Source organism: Homalodisca vitripennis, unplaced genomic scaffold, assembly GCF_021130785.1.
Source record: "Homalodisca vitripennis isolate AUS2020 unplaced genomic scaffold, UT_GWSS_2.1 ScUCBcl_6722;HRSCAF=14066, whole genome shotgun sequence".
Taxonomy (NCBI): domain Eukaryota; kingdom Metazoa; phylum Arthropoda; class Insecta; order Hemiptera; family Cicadellidae; genus Homalodisca; species Homalodisca vitripennis.
The window spans coordinates 18348-37464 of record NW_025782878.1 but is presented as its reverse complement, the minus strand read 5'-3'; the positions used below and the strand labels follow the sequence as shown (position 1 = coordinate 37464).

At 35.0% G+C, this 19117-nt stretch overlaps 1 protein-coding gene across 1 annotated transcript in view; it reads right to left on the bottom strand.

Annotated features, from left to right (window-relative positions):
• LOC124373943 overlaps positions 1–19117 on the bottom strand; it is a gene marked incomplete at its 5' end in the record, with an annotated part of 40831 nt that overhangs the window by 9079 nt on the left and 12635 nt on the right. The window contains 2 exon segments of the mRNA XM_046832252.1: positions 13556–13759; positions 17804–18000. Of these exon segments, the coding sequence (XP_046688208.1) occupies positions 13556–13759; positions 17804–18000 (401 nt within the window).

The window sequence follows — 19117 nt, the reverse complement described above, 5'->3', positions numbered from 1 at the left end:
TATTGTTTTGTACATGTTTATAGTTTTTACAGCACATTGTATGGTTGTCAAATTAGATTTATATAAGCTAGCGAAGATACCAGCATTGTCAGACAGGCGAGGTTCTGCTACTTCCTGTACTTATATTAGTGATAATGTTGTCTAAACATACCTCTCCTCTCGTTTTTTTTCCAGATTCAAGCAATACATATTATAAGTGTGTAATGAATTAAGAAAGGACTCCTTTTCAAATGATTTTTTAATTATATTTATGTTAAAATCACTTATAATGGTTTCTTTGTATGTTTTTGATAAACATTGTAAAAATTTATCCAGTAAACAGATGAAATTGTTAACATTGGAATCAGGTGTACAATGAATAGTTACAACTAAGAAATTTTCTTTTTTGAGTAAAATTGCTGAAGACAAGAGGACACAAGAGGAAGACAATAGTTTACTAAATTATCTGAAATTCCATACCTACCTTTGCATATACACTGCTTCCTCCTCTTATAAGGGGAAGTTAATGACTATTGGCTAAATTAAATCCTAGTGGAGGATATAAAAGTAATTCTTCTTCATGAAGCCAATGTTCATTAATCGTTTTATATATAAGTTCATTTATCCAAATATTTACCATGTCTAGTTTATTTGTAATTGACTGGATATTTAAAAGAAAGATATTAAATCGCATAAAGTTGTTTACTGTGTTTGCATCAGTGGCGAGGGTGGATGGTGACGGGACTGGGGATGGTGAGTTTCCCAAATTGTTGGCTTCATTTGTTCTCAAAAGTGCATTGCAAACACGTTTTAAAATTTTGACATTATTTTCTTTATATGAGCAACAATGCCTATTATACCTCCGAGCTAATTTAGATAAAGTAAACGTAAGGAAAAATGTTCACAATTAAGAAACAAGAAGTTTTAACAATATCAACCTACCTCAAACTAGACTAGCTAAAACCGACAAAAGCCCAATGATGATGGCTATTAGACTATACAATAAGTTACCATTAGATATAAGGATGCTAAGTGATATGGAATTTGAAACTAAATTATTTTCATTGTAAAAGATCATTCTATTCGGTGGAAGAGTACATCTCAAAAGTGTGGACGAAGCATTACTTTTAGAATGTTCTTTGTTTAAAAAATGTTGTAACATTGTATTGGCATGCCAATGTATTTGTGTAGAATATTTTCTGGCAGAATAAATTTCTTATTCTTATTCACAACAGTAAATAAATACAATTCTAAGTGACATTTCAGTTACTGGCAAGCAGTGTGGCTTCTTTACCACAGTAAATTCCCTCATGTAAGTGCAAGACAACTACAAGAAAATGAGACATATAAAGAAATTCTGTAAACTACTTATGTGACACTGCAGTCTCACAAGAAAACATACTTTAGAAATAATACAGGCTGCAAGTAATTCTGGCTCATGCTCTTCTTTCTTACAGACAAGCCACAAGAAAAAAGCTGGAAAAGTAGCTTATCACACCAGATACTTCTTCAATGAAAGTATTCAACTGAATCCATGGGCAGTATACTACACCAAAATATCCAGGGAATATCCAACAAAATAAACAGACTTATATACTTATTGGAAACAATAACTCCAATACCTGATGTAATAATCCTCAGTGAACATGGACTAAAATCAAACTAAATTGAAAGTGCACAAATTGGATAATACCTAAAAGCAAGAGGATATCAACTTAGGTGGGAGAAAAACTGGATCAATACTCACAAAGGATTGAAATAATTCAGTATTGTGAGATGGGACTCATAAAAATAATTCAAAACAAAATTTGCCTGACAAAATAACATTGGCTGCGGAAAAGATATAATAATTGCTAAGTTGTGCCCTTTTCTGAGCAGGACTCAAAGCTCAAGAGTGACAAATGACTTATAAAAGTCTAAATTTATAAAAATTCATTTTCCACTGGAATGCAGATTGTGTGCATTTAGTAGAACCACTTGAAGAAAGTGAATGAAAATTTTCTTGTACCAGGGTATTGTTTTTCGTTCACAGGGGTAGTATGATAGTAATTAGTCAGCCCTATCTACACCACTCATATATGCATTATACTGTATGATGTGGAGTGGCTTATTCATTACAGTTTGGAGATGAAGTCTTAAATTCAGTGTTTATATGGATCACAACACGCTTGTCAAGCCACTTTCTTATCATGACTCTAATTCAATACATCGTCACGGTCTCATCTTTCTTTAGTTTGGCAGTTTGCATTTCATTTGGGACATTTTTTTCTGTTGAGGCACACTCCTGGTGCAATACGCATTCTGTGCAAGGAGCTTTTAGGCCAGCGAATAACTGTTGTAAAAGTTATCCATGAAAATGGAGTGGCCATTATTCAATTTTTTTTCCAAATGCAATACAACCTTTTCTGTACGACCTTTCCCCCCCTACACTAAAACCAGCATACACATGAAATTTGAGTATCAATCAGAGTTCTGTAAGAGAGTACAACTTCACACCGTTACTTGTGACGTTTTTACCTGCAATGTACTCTAGACGACCTCGCCACAGAATTATTGTTTCATCTAATGAACGCTCCATATGTAGAAAATACCACAATTCATTTTGTTATTGAAATGGGTAACAACAAACTGGATTTTATCCATACTAGATTTTTCCTGGACTTTGGATTATGAAGGTAAAAACATCATAAAATGTTCAAAAATGTATCCCTTAACATTATATGATGGAAAGCATGTAAATAAAATAACTTATTAGTGTTCCAACAATCCTTGACACGATTCAATCTAATAGTTCCAGTGTGCAAGAGAAGGGCAAAAAAATGCAACAACTCAGACATTGTAAGGTCTTTCCATTTGTTAATTTGAAAATGTGGGGTCAGTTCTGATTTACTGAATACTTCAAAGGCATACGTATCTGAAAATTTGATATTTTCTAAAAAAAAATGTTATTAAACAAGAGCCTAGCATAGTCTAATGGCTTACCTTGACCAGGACAAGGTACTAGAAGTCCAGGCACGAGAACAAAAGTAATGGGTTTCAAACCGGAGGTTGTCAGAGCCCATACAGGGGGAAGAACTGTACCCATGTAATGTTCATCATTAGAAATACTTGATACTTGAAGTCTTCATCGATGATTGGAATTCCAGATAGATTGCGTCAGTTTGGTTGATCCCGGAAGGTGGGACTAGAAGAGTGGCGTCGCATCCAGCTTAGTGAGTGAATAGAGAGGCCTTTCTATTAATTTGTTGTAGATTTCACTTCTGAACTTTAAACTGTTCAACGCTTTTTTTCTCTTCAGGTAGGCTGTTAAAGAGTTTCAATGCTGCTACGAGGAAACACTTTTGGGACTTTGACAGTCTACATTTCGGGATATTCAACGCTTATGCTCCTCTGGTGTTGTAGTTGTGAACGTCTTGTCTTTGAGTAAAATCCTGCTGGTTATTACAACGAGTTTAAAACGTACTGCCCATATACTGTCAAAATTCCCAGTCATCTGAAGATCGGACGACAGTGGTCCAGGTGTTTGGCAGATGTTAGGGTGCGCATAGCCTTCTTCTGGAGCAGCAATACCTCACCACACATAGGGGCATGTCCCCAGAGAAGCAATCCGTAGGACAGGTGGCTGTGAAAATGTGCATGGTACACAATTTCAAGGTATTTCTCCGTAATTACATGTTTGAGTTTCCAGAGAAGGAAAACTACCCTGGAGAGCTTTGTGGAGATTTGCGTTATATGCTGATTCCAATCCAACTTAGGATCAAGCCAAAAACCAAGTAGCTTAACAGCCTCCACATTATCTTCCGGGTTTGTCCGCTCAAAGTGCACAAGATCTGCTGGGTTTTATCTTCGTTTAATTTAAGCTTGTTTGCTGCAAACCACATTTTCGCCACAGACAGCAGATCTTGGGCATCTCTGAGAATTTCATCCGCGTACCCTCCTCTTGAGACCAGTGTGGTATTATCGGCAAAAAGTAATGCCTGGTCGTTTAGTCTGAGGTCGTTGACTGTGACGATGAACAGCAATGGTCCTAGTACGGAGCCCTGTGGGACGCTGTGCACAATTTCCCTGCTGCTAGATGTTGCACCACCGATGGAGACTATCTGGCGTCTGTTTTCCAAGTAGTTTTCCAGGGTCTGTAGAGCAATTTTCCTTATTCCATACTTCTCCATCTTATCAAGTAGGATTCTATGAGATACACAGTCGAAGGCCTTACTCAGACGCATAGCGTTAAGGCCAGCGAATCCCCATCCTCAAAGGCTCTGATAATTTCAGCAAACAAAGACAGAAGAGCAGTGGTGGTAGAGCGGTCTCTTCTGAAGCCATGTTGGTGATCTCCCAACAGAAAGTGAGATTCAAAGAAATTTGTCAATTGAGTTTTTAGAATTGTTTCTAGCACCTTAGACATTATCGGGAGGACAGAGATAGGCCTGTAGTTTGCAATGTCTTCTGCATTTCCCTTTTTAAAGATAGGCACAGTACGTGCAACTTTCAATTTGGCAGGAAAAACACCCTGTCTAAGGCAGCTGTTTATAGCTGTACACAGAGGAACCGCCACAGTATCAATCACCGCCTTTAATACCTTGCATGACACTCCGTAGATGTCAGGGCTACTTGATGCTTTGAAGTTTTTAACAGTTTTGACCACCTCACAAGACTCATTGGAGAATTCACTTGAAAAATCATCAGAATCATCATCTACTAAATTTTGCACAGCGTCCACAGTACGGTTTGGAAGGGGCACATCATTGTCACTGTCATTGTCAGAGTGTAGGCCACTTTGTGTTGAGTTCCAGGAAGATCAGGATCCATTATCGATCAAATGTCATAAGAATATTATACAGGATATATTGTTGTTTAATACACAACAGTCTATTTTAATAGTCTATTTTAACTATCCCACCAAAAGTAACTAAAAAACTATTGAATTTACAAGAAATTCTAAATAAAGGAATTCACCTACTTTTGATTGACAGTTACAAATATGAATTTATGATTTCAAAATTGTCCGCCAATTTCCAAATATGGCAGTCAAATTACAAATTCTTAGCAACATTCGATTTAACTTGCGTGTTCTGGAACTACTAAAGTTATTAACAATGATGCTTTTTATCATGTTTAAAAACAATTGTGTAAGCAATTTCAAATATAATAAAAAATTAATCATGTTCGAAGAACTAGCTGTTACTATCATGTCCAATATCAATCAAAAAACCTGACTGTAATCAGTAAAATGCCAAATTTAGTACAAACATTTAATACTACAAATATAATGACCAGCAACTTTTAAATAGATATACTTGGATTACTTTTTGTGTTATTGGGCAGTCTCAAAGGGTTTATGAACAATAGAATTTAGTGACTATTTAAATCAAACTTAGTCTAAAAAACTATTGAGAATCAAACTTTGAGATTATAAATATATTTTAGGCACTGATGCACTATACTAACCCCACCTATTTTTTTAAAAATCAGGTATAGTAAGGTTATGATATGTTAAATTACTATCATAACATAACCTAACCTTACTTAGGTCAGGAGACTAGATAGTGGACATGCAGAGCGGTCGCGTGAGCCACTGTCCGGCACCTGGCGCCCCTGTCACTGCCATGGCTGTCATAGATTTTCTAAATAAAATTGATACTGCTAATATCAGGTTAACACCAATCACTAGTTTCCCTCTCTCTCCAATATCAGCAAGGTCCTCAATTATACCAACAATGGAAAATAAAGAACCAATTACAGTAATTGAGGCGAACATCATGGATGTCTTTGAAAAACATCAAGGAGACGAACATGTCGCTTTCTCACATTGCATATCGGCAGACCTAAATAATGAAAGAAGTATGAGTGCTGGAATTGCAACGATTTTTAAAGAAAAGTTTGGCAAACCCTCTATGAAAGATTGCATTACAAGTCATTTGGCGTACCAGAAAACTGCAGAAGGTGCTGAAATATTTAGTCTAATTACAAAAGATAAATACTACCAAAAACCCAAAATTAGCAATTATAACCTAGCTTTTGAAGATTTAACTCGAGAATTTAAAAAAAGGGGTCTAAAACAACTTATTTGTTCACCAATGGGTTGTACAAGAGATGGTATTGAACCTGAACACTTTGTTGCTGAACTGATTAAGTTTATTAAAGTCAGTAAAGTTTCTGTTTACATCATCACACGTAATGAGTACGCAAAAAGGAAGCTTCGAAATGGACTATCCTATTCCGCCTTTGTGGAGAAGCTAAGATACACCATCTCTTCTCACCGTGAACTGTGGGAGAAAGCTGATATGTCCCCAGCTGCACAATACCGATATCTTCTGATGGTCTCGCTTCAACCATACTAACACATCCAGCAACTCCCAGTGAGATGACAGCACTTTTGAGTTCTGCTGATGAGATGTCACCATATCATCTGTGACCTCAGACGGGGAGACAATGGAGCCTGCTACCTTAGATGATAATACAGATGCTCACTTCACTCCGACAGTATCTAGTTGTAACATTTGTAATAAATGTGCTGGTGATGATATGGTCAGTTGTGTGTCATGTGCTACAGGTTCACTAAATAGTACGCCTATAAATATAGATTTTTTAGGAGTAAGACCCATAGAAATAAATTATGCTTAGGTTTAAGACGTAACCAAAACACAAGAAAACAAAAAAAAAAAAAATACTAATCTGAATACTGTCTTTAACTGTAACGGGTCAAATTCCAGTGTTTTGTTTTTAAATATTCAAGGTCTAAAAAATAAAATTTCAATTTTGGATAGCTTTTTAACTGATAAAAATATTTTTGTGGTAGGTTTGTGTGAACACTGGCTCAAAGAGGAGGAAATTAAACTAGCTGCACCTGATGGTTATACCTGTGTCAGCGCTTTCTGTCGGTCAAACCACATTCGTGGGGGTTCGTTGATTTTTATCCGCAATGATGTCCAAAGCAGGACATGTGATGTAAATCAATTTGTTTCAGAAGTAAACTTTGAGGCAGCTGCAATTTTTATTGATAGTTTAAAACTTATAATAGTGTCACTTTATCACTCACCATCCGGAAACCCACATATCTTCCTTGAAAATGTTGACAAGTTGCTCTCTTTCTTAGCTAGCTGCCCAAATTACACCTCTATCATAGGGGGGGACTTTAATTTTAATTTTGATGTCACCAAAACTAATAACATGTCAAAACAGTTTTGCAATGTCATGCGCCAGCATGATTTTTATTACATAAACAATAAAGCAACCAGAGGTGCTAATTGTCTGGACAATGTTCTAGTAAATTACCAAAGAGAATTTAAAATAGATTGCGACATTTTAAACTTTCCTTTCTCTGACCACAATGGTCTCATAATACATGCACCTTTTGGTTCAGTAAAGAGGAAAAAACAATTAGCGGAAAATAGTCCAGATTCTGTCAGTTATTACAAATTATTTGTTTCTAATAATGCCTGGGCACACTTGACAGACAAACTAAACACGTATCAGTGGGATGGCATATTGAGTATGAATAAACCAACTGCTCTCAGTGCTTTTCAAATTTTTTTTAAATTGCTAATAGACAATATCAACTATTTTGCCAAACTAAAAAAAGTAAACCAGAATAATTTATCAGTATTAAAACATAATCGGTATACTAATGATCTAGCTGACATAAAAAAAAGATTATTATTTTTGAATGGTATAGTAAAAAATTTTAAATCGGCCTCAGAACCTGAAATAAAAGCTTTTTTAAACCTGAAGAAACATTATAAACAATCAGTAAAAAATGCAAAATTAACTCATAATACAAAATTAATAAATAATAGCAGCAACAAATGTAAAACTGCCTGGAAAATAATAAAAGATAATGGAAAAATGAGTTTTGTAAATAATTCTAACATTGGAATTTCACCTGATTCATTCAATAATTCCTACATCAATTCTGTAAATGAAATAAAAAATAAAATGGGCTGCCCTAGATATGGTTCAGAGGAGCTTATTAAAAATTTGCCAGTGAATTCTCAAAATTTTGCATGGCAACCAATTACTCCTAATGAAGTAATTACATTAGCCAGCAGTCTTAAAAACTCAAATAGTTGTGACATTTATCTAATGTCCAATAACCTTTTAAAAAATATAATAAAATCCATTGCAAGTCCTTTGTCTTACTGTTTTAACTTATGTCTTGTGGAGGGAATTTTTCCTGACGAATTGAAGTTAAGTCGGATATGTCCGGATTTTAAGAAGGGGCCCAAGGACAAGCCGCAGAGTTATCGCCCAATTTCGATTATTCCCGTTTTATCCAAAATATTTGAAATGTTGGTTTATGACCAGATAAATGCGTATTTTGAAGAAAACAATTTTTTAAGTAATTCTCAATTTGGATTTAGAAAGGGAAAATCTACTATTGACGCTGTAGATATGTTGGTGCAAGATGTGCTATCAGCCTTTGAGAACAAGGCTTTTGCTCAGGCCACCCTTTGTGACCTGAGCAAGGCTTTTGAATGTGTAAATCATTCAGAACTGTTAATGAAATTGAACTACTATGGTGTTTCAGGGTCACAATTAAGTTTTTTTTAAATCATACCTTAGCAATCGAAAACAAAAGGTTTGTATAGATGGAGAATGGTCCAAGGAGTTAGATGGTCTCATACGGTGTACCTCAGGGCTCTGTACTGGGGCCGCTCCTTTTTTTTAATTAGTATTAACGATCTTCCAAATTCGGTTAAAGGTAAAACCTATATGTATGCTGACGACACTACATTTTTTAATTCTAATAAAAACCTTGAAGAACTTAGATCTCTTTGTCTAAATACTTTAAAAGAGGCTTCTGAATGGTTCATGTCGAATGGATTCCATTTCAACGAAGAAAAAACACAAAAAATCTCATTTTCTTTGAGAAAATTTAATGAAAACTTTCTAAAAGATAACCCTTCTACTAACGTAAAGTTTCTAGGAATTTTTGTTGACAAGACTCTTACTTGGGGACCACATATTGATTATTTAAGTATTAAATTATCTTGAGTAATATTTTTATTAAAGCGGTTAACTTATTGCATTCATCAAAATTACATTAGATCAGCGTACTTTGCAAATTTTCAATCGGTATTCAGGTACGGAATAATTCTGTTTGGAAACTGCAGTAGGATAGAAGAAATTCTCGTGCTACAGAAAAAAGCTGTCAGAACCATTTCTGATGCAGGGCCCTTAGAACATTGTAAACCCATATTTGTAAGCTTAAATATTCCTACAGTGATCAATGTGTATATCTTTGACTTGATCCTGTATGTTTTTAAAAACTCTGATATGCTTAAACCAAGCAGTCATAAGTATGACACAAGATCTAAAAACCAGTCAAACATTAATTCTTGTAGATTGACTAAAACATTGAATAGCCACATTGTCATCTCACTAAAAATATATAATAAATTACAAAAACTTAATCATTAAATATCCTGAGAAACCCTTCTGTAAAAAGTTGTATAAATGGCTGATAAATAATCCCTTTTATTCCATTGACGAATTTTTTAATTTGAATATCATAGACTTTTGAATTAATATTATTCAAGTTTTGAATTGTTCAAGAAATCAAGAAATCAAGAATCTTTATTGTTGTCCCACTTAAAAGTATTAACAATGTCAGAGCTGGTATGAGTTAGGCCACATCAATTGTCACATTTCTTATAACTAATTAAAATTCCTTAAAACCAGTTTAAAATTCAACATTTACAACTAATTAAAATTCCTTAAAACTAGTTTAAAATTCAACATTCAATGTTATTAAAATCACTTAAATAAACTTCCTCAACTGAATAAAAGGCTTTCACTTTTAGCCACTTAATTAACATATTCTTAAAGTTCTTAGTGCTCATTGTTTTGGCGTTGAGAGGTAACTTATTAAATAGTTTTGTACCAATGTAGATATAGCTATGTTGGGATTTGCTCAGCCTAGTATATTTCACATCAATTAAGTTTACAGATCTGGTATTATAAGAATGTACAGAGTTTCTTAGGCTAAACGAAGTCAGATTTTCTTTGATAAAAACCAGGCTTTGCAAAATGTAAATACTTGGCAGCGTTAGTATGCCTAGCTCTATAAAAAAAGGTTTACAAGAATCTGTTTCACTTATGTTCACAAGGCATCGAATAGCTTTTTTTTGACATTTAAATACTTCCTTTGCACCAGCAGAGTTGCCCCAAAGAATAGTGCCATACAAAAGGTGAGAGTGAAAAAGTGAAAAGTAGGCATTGATAAGTATACTAGGACTTGTACATAACTTGAGTTTCTTTAAACAAAAGATAACTCTAGAAAGACGAGAGCAGAGTGAGTTGGTATGAACACCCCAAGTAAGGCTAGAATCTAGATTAATTCCTAGAAGTTTCACAGATTTATTTTCAGAGCCTTTAGGTCTACTACTTAAACTAAATACAATGTTTTCTGTTTTTTCTTGGTTAACCTTTAATTTGTTTGCATGAAACCATATGTGGGATCTTTCTTTCATGTAATTCAAAATTACATTATTCAGGTTACGATCTTTACCTGATGTTAACAGAGTTGTGTCGTCTGCATAGAGTATGGTTTTGTTAGGCACAAAGGCAGGCAAGTCATTTACAAAAACAGTAAACAAAAAGGGGCCCAGGACAGAGCCCTGAGGCACTCCACAAGTAACATGCTTAAGACTAGACAGGTCTGCGCCCACCCTCACATACTGCAAACGATCAGTCAGGTAAGAAATGAACAGAGACAGTTCCTTGTGCTCAACACCATAGTAACTTAGCTTTTCTATGAGTTCATTATGAGGTACCATATCGAATGCTTTACTTAAGTCTAAAAGTAGTGCACAGGCTTCTTCCTTGTTTTCAAAACTTTCTAATACATGAGATACAACATTTTCCACTGCCTTAACAGTTGTCAAGTTATTCCTGAATCCGTACTGAGCAGGTGTAAACAAGTGGTTATGCTCAAAAAAATTCACAATTTGCTTTTTCATAATACTTTCAATTATTTTAGATATAACAGCCACAAGGGCGATTGGACGATAATTGCTTATATTTGACCTATCTCCTTTCTTGTGGATAGGAACAGTGACAGTAACTTTTAGACATTGAGGGTAAATGCCTATGCTAAGAATAAAATTAATTAAATACGTTAATGGACAGGATATGTTTTCAATAATTTTTTTTAGCACAAAATTCGAGAGGCCAAAGACGTCCTCAGATTTAGAATTGCTTAGCTTATTTACAGTATTACACACGTCAGCAATGCTCACTTCAGACCAAGTGAAAGAGGGTGAATTGGGTGATTTAATACCCGATGATTTCAATACATCTATAGGACAAGCAGTGCTTACACTATCACTATTTCTATTTACAATATCATTAATATTTACAAAAAAGTCATTAAACTCACCAGCTGTAATAGGTGTATCATGGTTTAGACCTTTTTTGTTTAAGCGGCCAGTAACAGAGTTAATAACCGCCCATGCAGCTTTACAGTGATTATTGGATTCCATTATATACTTATCATTTGCCATTCTTTTTGCATTGTCTATTTGCTCTCTGTAATATTTCTTCAAATTTCTGTGGATACACACTAGGCTAGGATTAGACTTACTTCTTTCGTAGCATATATCTAGGAGTAGCCTAACTTTAGCAAGGTAAGGAGTATACCAATTTTTGTTTTACCGTGTTACGGCTTTCATTGCTATTCTGTTTGATAGTTTTTGTTTTTAAAGGACAACATTCATTGAAATTGTCAGTTAAAATTTGCATAAAAGACTGGAAAGCTTCGTCAACTTTACTTGCCAGTAAAAATACATTTAACCAGTTAATCTGACTTAACCTACATTTAAGCCTATTAATACAATTTTCATTCAATAGTCTGTAAGTTATAGTTCTCGGTGTGCAGTCTGCAACTGATGGGAACACTTTACTTTTCTTAGTTAGGCCAAGGAAGCTCATTTTCAGAAGAAGTCCACTGTGGTCGGAGAGATGAGCGGGTGTTGTTTCACAGATAAAAGTTGTAGGCTGCAGGTTGGAAATAAAGTTATCCAAACAGGAAGAGTTACGGGTTGGTTGAGAGTTCAGACAAAAACAGTCATAAGACTTTAGCATGTTTAAAAAATGTTTAACTTGACTGTCATTGTTTCTTGGATCTAGGTTCATGTCAGTAGCGATTAAAATTTTAAAGTTTCTATATTTTACCATGTTGTCAAGAGTGTCAAAGAGTTTGGACATCTTTGTGGTGAAAATTTCTACAGAGGAATCCGGAGTACGGTAGACAGACACAACTAATAAGTTAATTGAAGTGAAAGCGATCACAGCTGCCTCAAACTGCTTCAGTTCGCACAAAGAGTCAATGTTCACAACCTCACAACAACTTTGAAGATAGTCTCTCACAAATATAGCCACACCCCCATAGGACACATTTCTACAGTAGCTTGCAGCCAATATGTAGCCTACTGGTGAGTATGTGTGCAACTCATCATGAGTACACCAATGTTCATTAATGCACAGTACATCACACTTGACATCATTCAGAAAAACTTCCAGAGTATTTACTTTATTTTTTATTGATTGAATATGTTATGTATAGTGATAATTTTAATTAGACTTAGTTGTACTTGACATGCTTGTATGTATACATGTGAATTATGACTTTGTCAATGCTTCACTGCTTAATGGCAAATAAATTATTATTACTGCTTGGCATCACTTGGTGGAATACATGTGGCGGTCGGCAGTAGCGGAGGCCGGAGGCGATAGGTTTGATGCATTGTTAGCGGATATCGTAGCCTTCTGGAATTATGCCAATACACAGTAACGATTTTTTCTCTGTGTTCATTGTTGTAAATATATTCATGTTTTTTCCCTCCTAACTATGCCCAATTTGTAAAGAATAGGTGGGGTCCGTATAGTGCATAAGTACCATATTTTATAAGTTTCTGAATCATATTAGAGATTTGACCATCTCTAACTAGACAAAAGCCTGGGGAAAGTGAGTTCTTATTATGAAGGCTTATTTCACTGAGTTTATTCCTGAAGGCAAAACTGTTAATAAAGAACTCTGTGTACAAATTCTCAAATGACTGCGAGATACCACCAGAAAAATAGCAGAAAATGAGCAACATAGGATTGGTTTTTGTTACATAACAATGCTACAGCAGTGCCTTAACAAACACAATATGAACTACTCTGGAACACCCTACCTATTCTCCTAACCAGCAGCTTTACCTTTTTACTAAGTTAATGAAATTAAAAAAAGGACATAGCGCTGACTCAGATAAGGTGTGGAAAATTCCACAATCCAACTGATGAGGCTTTCAAAATATGATTACAAGCGAGTTTTAAGCAGTGTTGTATGAAAAATGGAAAAAGTGTGGGAATGCAGAAAGATCGTTTTTTGAAGAAAAGTTTTAATAACCTGGAACTGATGATCTTCACAATGTCTTGCCTCTACACTATTTGTTGTTGTATATGATAAATATAATATAATACTAAAAAAAGTAAATTACCAATCACATAGAACTTTGTGCACCAAAATAAAGCTGTAAGCATCAAATTCCAATACATAACATAGTTTTAGTTCTTTGTATTATCCACTCACCACATTTGTGAAGCAAAGAAGGCATCGGCAGTCTTTGACTGGATAATGCTGTCGAGCTGGGCATAGTAGTCGGCGTTGTTGGCACACCTGAGATGTTGCGGTGTCAACACATGGGTCTTGAGGTCCGTAAAGTCGATACAACACAGTTCACAGTAGCCAGCGGCCAGACGCTCGCTTCCATCTTTACTCAGTTTCCGAGTCATTCTGTACCAAACACCGGTCAAGAGTTAAATTAATTTCACATTATACAGTTCTAACCTAGAACACGTTATTTGTGCAAGGGCTATTATATTTAGCCTTGTATACCTCTCAACTACAATGTAGGCACTATTTGTTTTTATAAACATGGACTTTTGTTATACCGTGCTATCAATAGGGCTGTGGCACAGATAAAAATGTTTATATTTATATTCCTTATCCAATACCTCCTATTTCACATGCGGATGCATGTGTGTATGTGTGTGTGTGTATGTTTAACTGACTTCAGGACTAGATTACAGATATACGAGGTGTGTTCAAAAAGTATCGCGAATTTTGTGTATTTTCAAAATTATTTATTTATTCGTGAATATTTTGTCCCCTTCAAACTAATCCCCCTGGGATATTATACACTTGTGCCAACGTTTTTTCCAATCTTCGAAGCACTTCAAAAAATAATTTTTTTTGTGTATCTTGTTCAGCTCCTCCTTTGATGCCGTCTCTATCTCGTCAATCGTAGCGTAGCGTCGTCCTTTCATGGGCCTCTTCAGTTTCGGGAACAAGAAAAGTCACAGGAGGCCAGATCTGGGGAATACGGTGGCTGTGGTATCATTAGTGTGTTGTTATTAGCCAAGAAGTCGCGTACAAGCAGCGATGTGTGAGCAAGGGCGTTATCGTGGTGCACAAGCCAATTTTTGTTTTTCCACAAATTCTGGTGTGTCTGGCAGATTGCTTCACGCAAATTGCGCATAACTTGCAGGTAATATTCCTTATTCACCGTTCTACTACCTTGTGGCAAGAACTCATGATGCACTACGCCCCTGCAATCGAAGAAAACTGTAAGCAAAACTTTCACATTCGACCGAACTTGGCGTGCTTTTTTCGGTCTTGGTTCGTGCGGCAGCTTCCATTGAGAATTGAGCTTTGGTTTCCACGTCATAACCATAAACCCACGATTCGTCACCAGTTATGACCCTCTGGAGCAAATTCGGGTTGTCGCAGACAGATTCCAACATCTCATTAGCAATGTTCACGCGATGCTGTTTTTGATAGAAATTGAGCAATTTTGGTACGAATTGTGAGGCGACCCGTTTCATGCCCAAATTATCGATTAAAATCGAATGGCACGAGCCAATCGATATGCCTAGGTCCTCGGCAATTTCTCTAACAGTGATTCGACGATTGGCCAATACCATTTTCTTCACTTCATCAACCTTGCTTCTGTCCAAAGTAGCTTCTCCGTATGCCACAGTCAACATTCGGAATGCATCCGCGCACTTAATTTCGTTTTTCACACAAAATTTGATAGATAAAGGTTCTTTGTTCCATTTTTTTGAATAGGTAAAAATCGAAGATGAACCAAAACACGTGCAAGCAAAGCAGCTGTCAACAATTAACTGAACATTCAAAATGGCCGAAATTGTCAACATAAGTGAGAGACATGTGTACCAACATAACGCCACAAAAAAATCGAAATTCGAATATACTTAACCTGCGAAAATTCAAAATTCGCGATACTTTTTGAACACACCTCGTATCCAGTGACGATGTACACATTTTAAATAATAATTGGACGAATAATGATTAAAGCTGGAAAATATCTGAGCGAGGAAATGGCCAAACCTATTGACTTTAAAAATGGCATAAAATGAAATCCCATTTTAACACTTTTACCTAGCTTACAGGGTTTGTCCTTACAGTAATGACTGCATCTGAGAAAGATAATTTGTTGATTAGCACAAATTATGAAGTCTTCAAAACAGTCTCCTTGGGTAACTATACAAAGCTACCAACACAATACACCTTTGGAGAAGCTCTTTGGAAGTCAGCCAGCATATCCTCTTTCAGTGAATGTAGTAAAAGCCTGTCTTATATTTTGCGGTGGAAACATCTTAGAAACAGTGACCTTCCAGATTTTTCTGGAAAACAGGAAATGTCTGCTGGCTCATCAGAACTTAATGGTGGCTGCGGCAATGTCGAAACCCTCATCCAGAACAGCTAAATGGTAACAATGAAGGGAACATGGGCTGAAGTGTTGTCATGGTAGACCTTACAGCAATCAGCATTCTCCACTTGTTTCTGTTTGCCAGCTGTGTGCAGATATGCAAGGACTTCTTAATAAAAAGTGCTTTGACGGTTTTTTTCAAATACAAATTCTTTGAGGCAATAATATAAACATGACGTTTCAAAGATTGGTATCAATCCTCTTGTTCAAGAGTCAAATATTAAAACGTGTACAACTCACCTAAATCACAGTTAACTCCAAAATGTTGTACTGTCAAAAAAGGAACAAACAAATATTCTTGAATCCAGTACCAGTCCAAACTAAACTAAAAAACACTTCACAAAACAGATTTGCAACAGAATTAAAGTTTACAACCATGTACTAATGTTTACTTTACTAAAAATAATATTATTTGACTGAAGAAGAGGAGAAACACCAGTTCTTGAGATGTCATCTCTTTTTATTGTAACATTCAATAATGGCAAATGTACATCATTCTATTATCCCTCCAAATCATCCATCATCAATGATGAACTTGAAACATAGAAGACACAAAATGTCAAATGCTAAAATTGATGTTAAACATTAGAAATTAGAATATATTTTGTAAACATTAACAATTTAAGTAAATATGACTCCTACCACATAAGTAACAAAAATTATTTGAAGCATGCAACATGCATACATAACGTTCTAGAGCACTTAATTTAAATATGTTAAACTTAGATCATGGCTGTTAACCCATTGCCAATTATTGACGATATCTCGTCATGCAGTAGCTATACCTAACTAGCCATCAAGGTGATGAGCTCAAGTGGCAAAAGCGATCTCCTTTGAATTTAACCTCCGAAGTTCTAATAATGTTTCATAGACAGCGTGAGTCTTAATACTAGTCTGCTGAGTATTTTTAACAACAGTCTTTCTTTAGTTTTCCCAAACACGTTTGTAAATATTATATAGATTACAGTTGTTATGTAGAAGTTTAAGAATCAACTGAATTTATTCTTTGCTATTGATTTTTTAAGTTCAAAGTAGCACGGCATCACTGTTCTGCTGCCGAAGCGTAACTTAATTCACACCTGCTGGGATACGTGCAGCAAAACAAATCGATCTGTAAAGGGATTAACTACAACCGACTATCACATGATGCAAATCAGTACATCTTCTAATCAACTTTGTTGTTCAATAACAATTGAGATCAGAGTTCCATTTGCTCAGTTATTGTGCCAATATTATAATATATTATTAAGTTTTTAATTTTACATCTGATCTGTGCCCAGCTTAATATTTTATCGTTACAATACATATACACTACAATACAAAAATTAACACTGCCAGTTTGTAGGCTAAGTGACTGATGGTAATGATAGTTAAGTTATGCAAAACTACAATAACTATGAGGTAACTCCCTAAGAAAAGTTCGCTTCCCTAACCAATCCATGCTGTTTTTGGCTATAATTTTATTTATTCATCAAATGTTACTCAAATTTGTATAGCCATCATTAAAGATTTAAACTTTTGGATTAAAAGCTCTGTTCCTTTATTCATGTGATGGATTATTATTCATAAATATTATTCACTAAAAGAACATTGATATACTCTGAATATTATTATTATTTATCAAACATATCAAATCCAATTAGTTAGAAACACAAAAAACCTAGGTAGTTACAATAATTATTACTAGTTATTAAATGTAGTTAGACATCAATCAGTCATTTTCATATAACAATCATATTACTTTTACTCCTATATTACAACAATCAAGAACTTGTTTTTGATCCACCAGCGTAAGAATCAAAAACCAATTTGGTACCAACAGAAAATAATGTATTGGTCTTATTTAGTAATTAATGTTTTCAAATGCCATTAATTTTTGGCATTTTGCAGTCCACAAGAAATCAACCATGCATAACCAAAAACAAAGGAAGAGTTAGGAAAGGAAGAGATTAGAAGGGACACAACATCAATGTATTAGTGAACACCACATACCACCACATGGGGGAGACGTTTGTTAACCATTTACTACTCGTACTAAGCCTGACCTAGGGGCGCCATGAGGAGTGAACGGGCTCTCTCCGCGGTTGCTGTTCAAGTTGATGGAAGGCCACTCTCTCAGCTGTTTGAACTCGGGCCTTTTACCAGTCTCAACCTTCACGTAATGTCCTCTCAGGACCTTCAGTCCGGGCACACTTTTCCCGCTGCCTTGTTTGTGACAGATCTTCTCCAATTTCAGCAGGATCTAGAAAAGATAATAAACATAACTTATTAATCTAACATTATTTATATTTTACATTAGGGTATACAATGATTATATCAATAATGAGATAGATGTTAATTAAGCTAGCTAAACTTTTAAAGCATATTTTGATTTTTAGCTGTTGGATTTTATAAATAGTAAAATTTATTAACTCAATAAAATAAACATTTTTCTCCAAAATGGGAGAGTAAACTAGACATTCTCCAACCAATAGCATTAGGTATTAACCTACCTCCCACCCATTAAATAAACAGCTCTAAAAACAGAACCTAATATTAACAAAAAAAAGTCTTGTTCCCTTAAAATTACACTTTTAAAATCCTGAAAATATCTTTCCTTATTTTAATTTGTTAAAATTTCAACCTGAATTGTCTGCTAAATTTCTTCCCAAACATTTATGATGTGATTTATTAGCAAAATTGTTAGGACTGCTAATTAAAGTTTTCTATTTTATGCTGGTAAGTTAGGGTAATATGTGAAATATTTTGTACATCACTCCATTGTATTTTACATAGTCTTTTTATAATAAACTAATGGCAACTTGTGAAGCTAATACATTTTAATACTGATTAGGAATTAAAGAACATGTAATTGTATTTCTATACAGTTATAGAATTAAAAACTATTATTTTCATACAAATAAACAAAATAACATTCTTTTATATTCAAATCTTGTAAACCCAGCAAACTGTTAGACATAGAGCATTTATAAGAAGCACTATGTGTGTACCATGTTAAGTTTTGTTAAAACGGAATTTTTATAACTAAACAAACCAATATACAAGGGTCACTCTTTTCAACCTCTGATCTCATGGCATGACAGCCAGACACGTGGCAGGTCCGTGGTGTAGGCAATAATCGATTGCGCATATTCCCCCTACAATATTTGCTGAATTCAAGCAGCTAGTCTGCGCTGAGCTGCAGCCTTATAAACATGGAAATCTCTTTTGATTCTTCTGCCAAATGTGAATTAAGGAGTTTTATTCGTTTCCTGCAAGCAGAAGCGAATAGTGTAGCATAAATCCATCGGAGAATGTGACGTGTTTACAAAGAAAACATTATGAATGATGGTGTTGTTCGTGAGTGGTTTAGAAAGCCA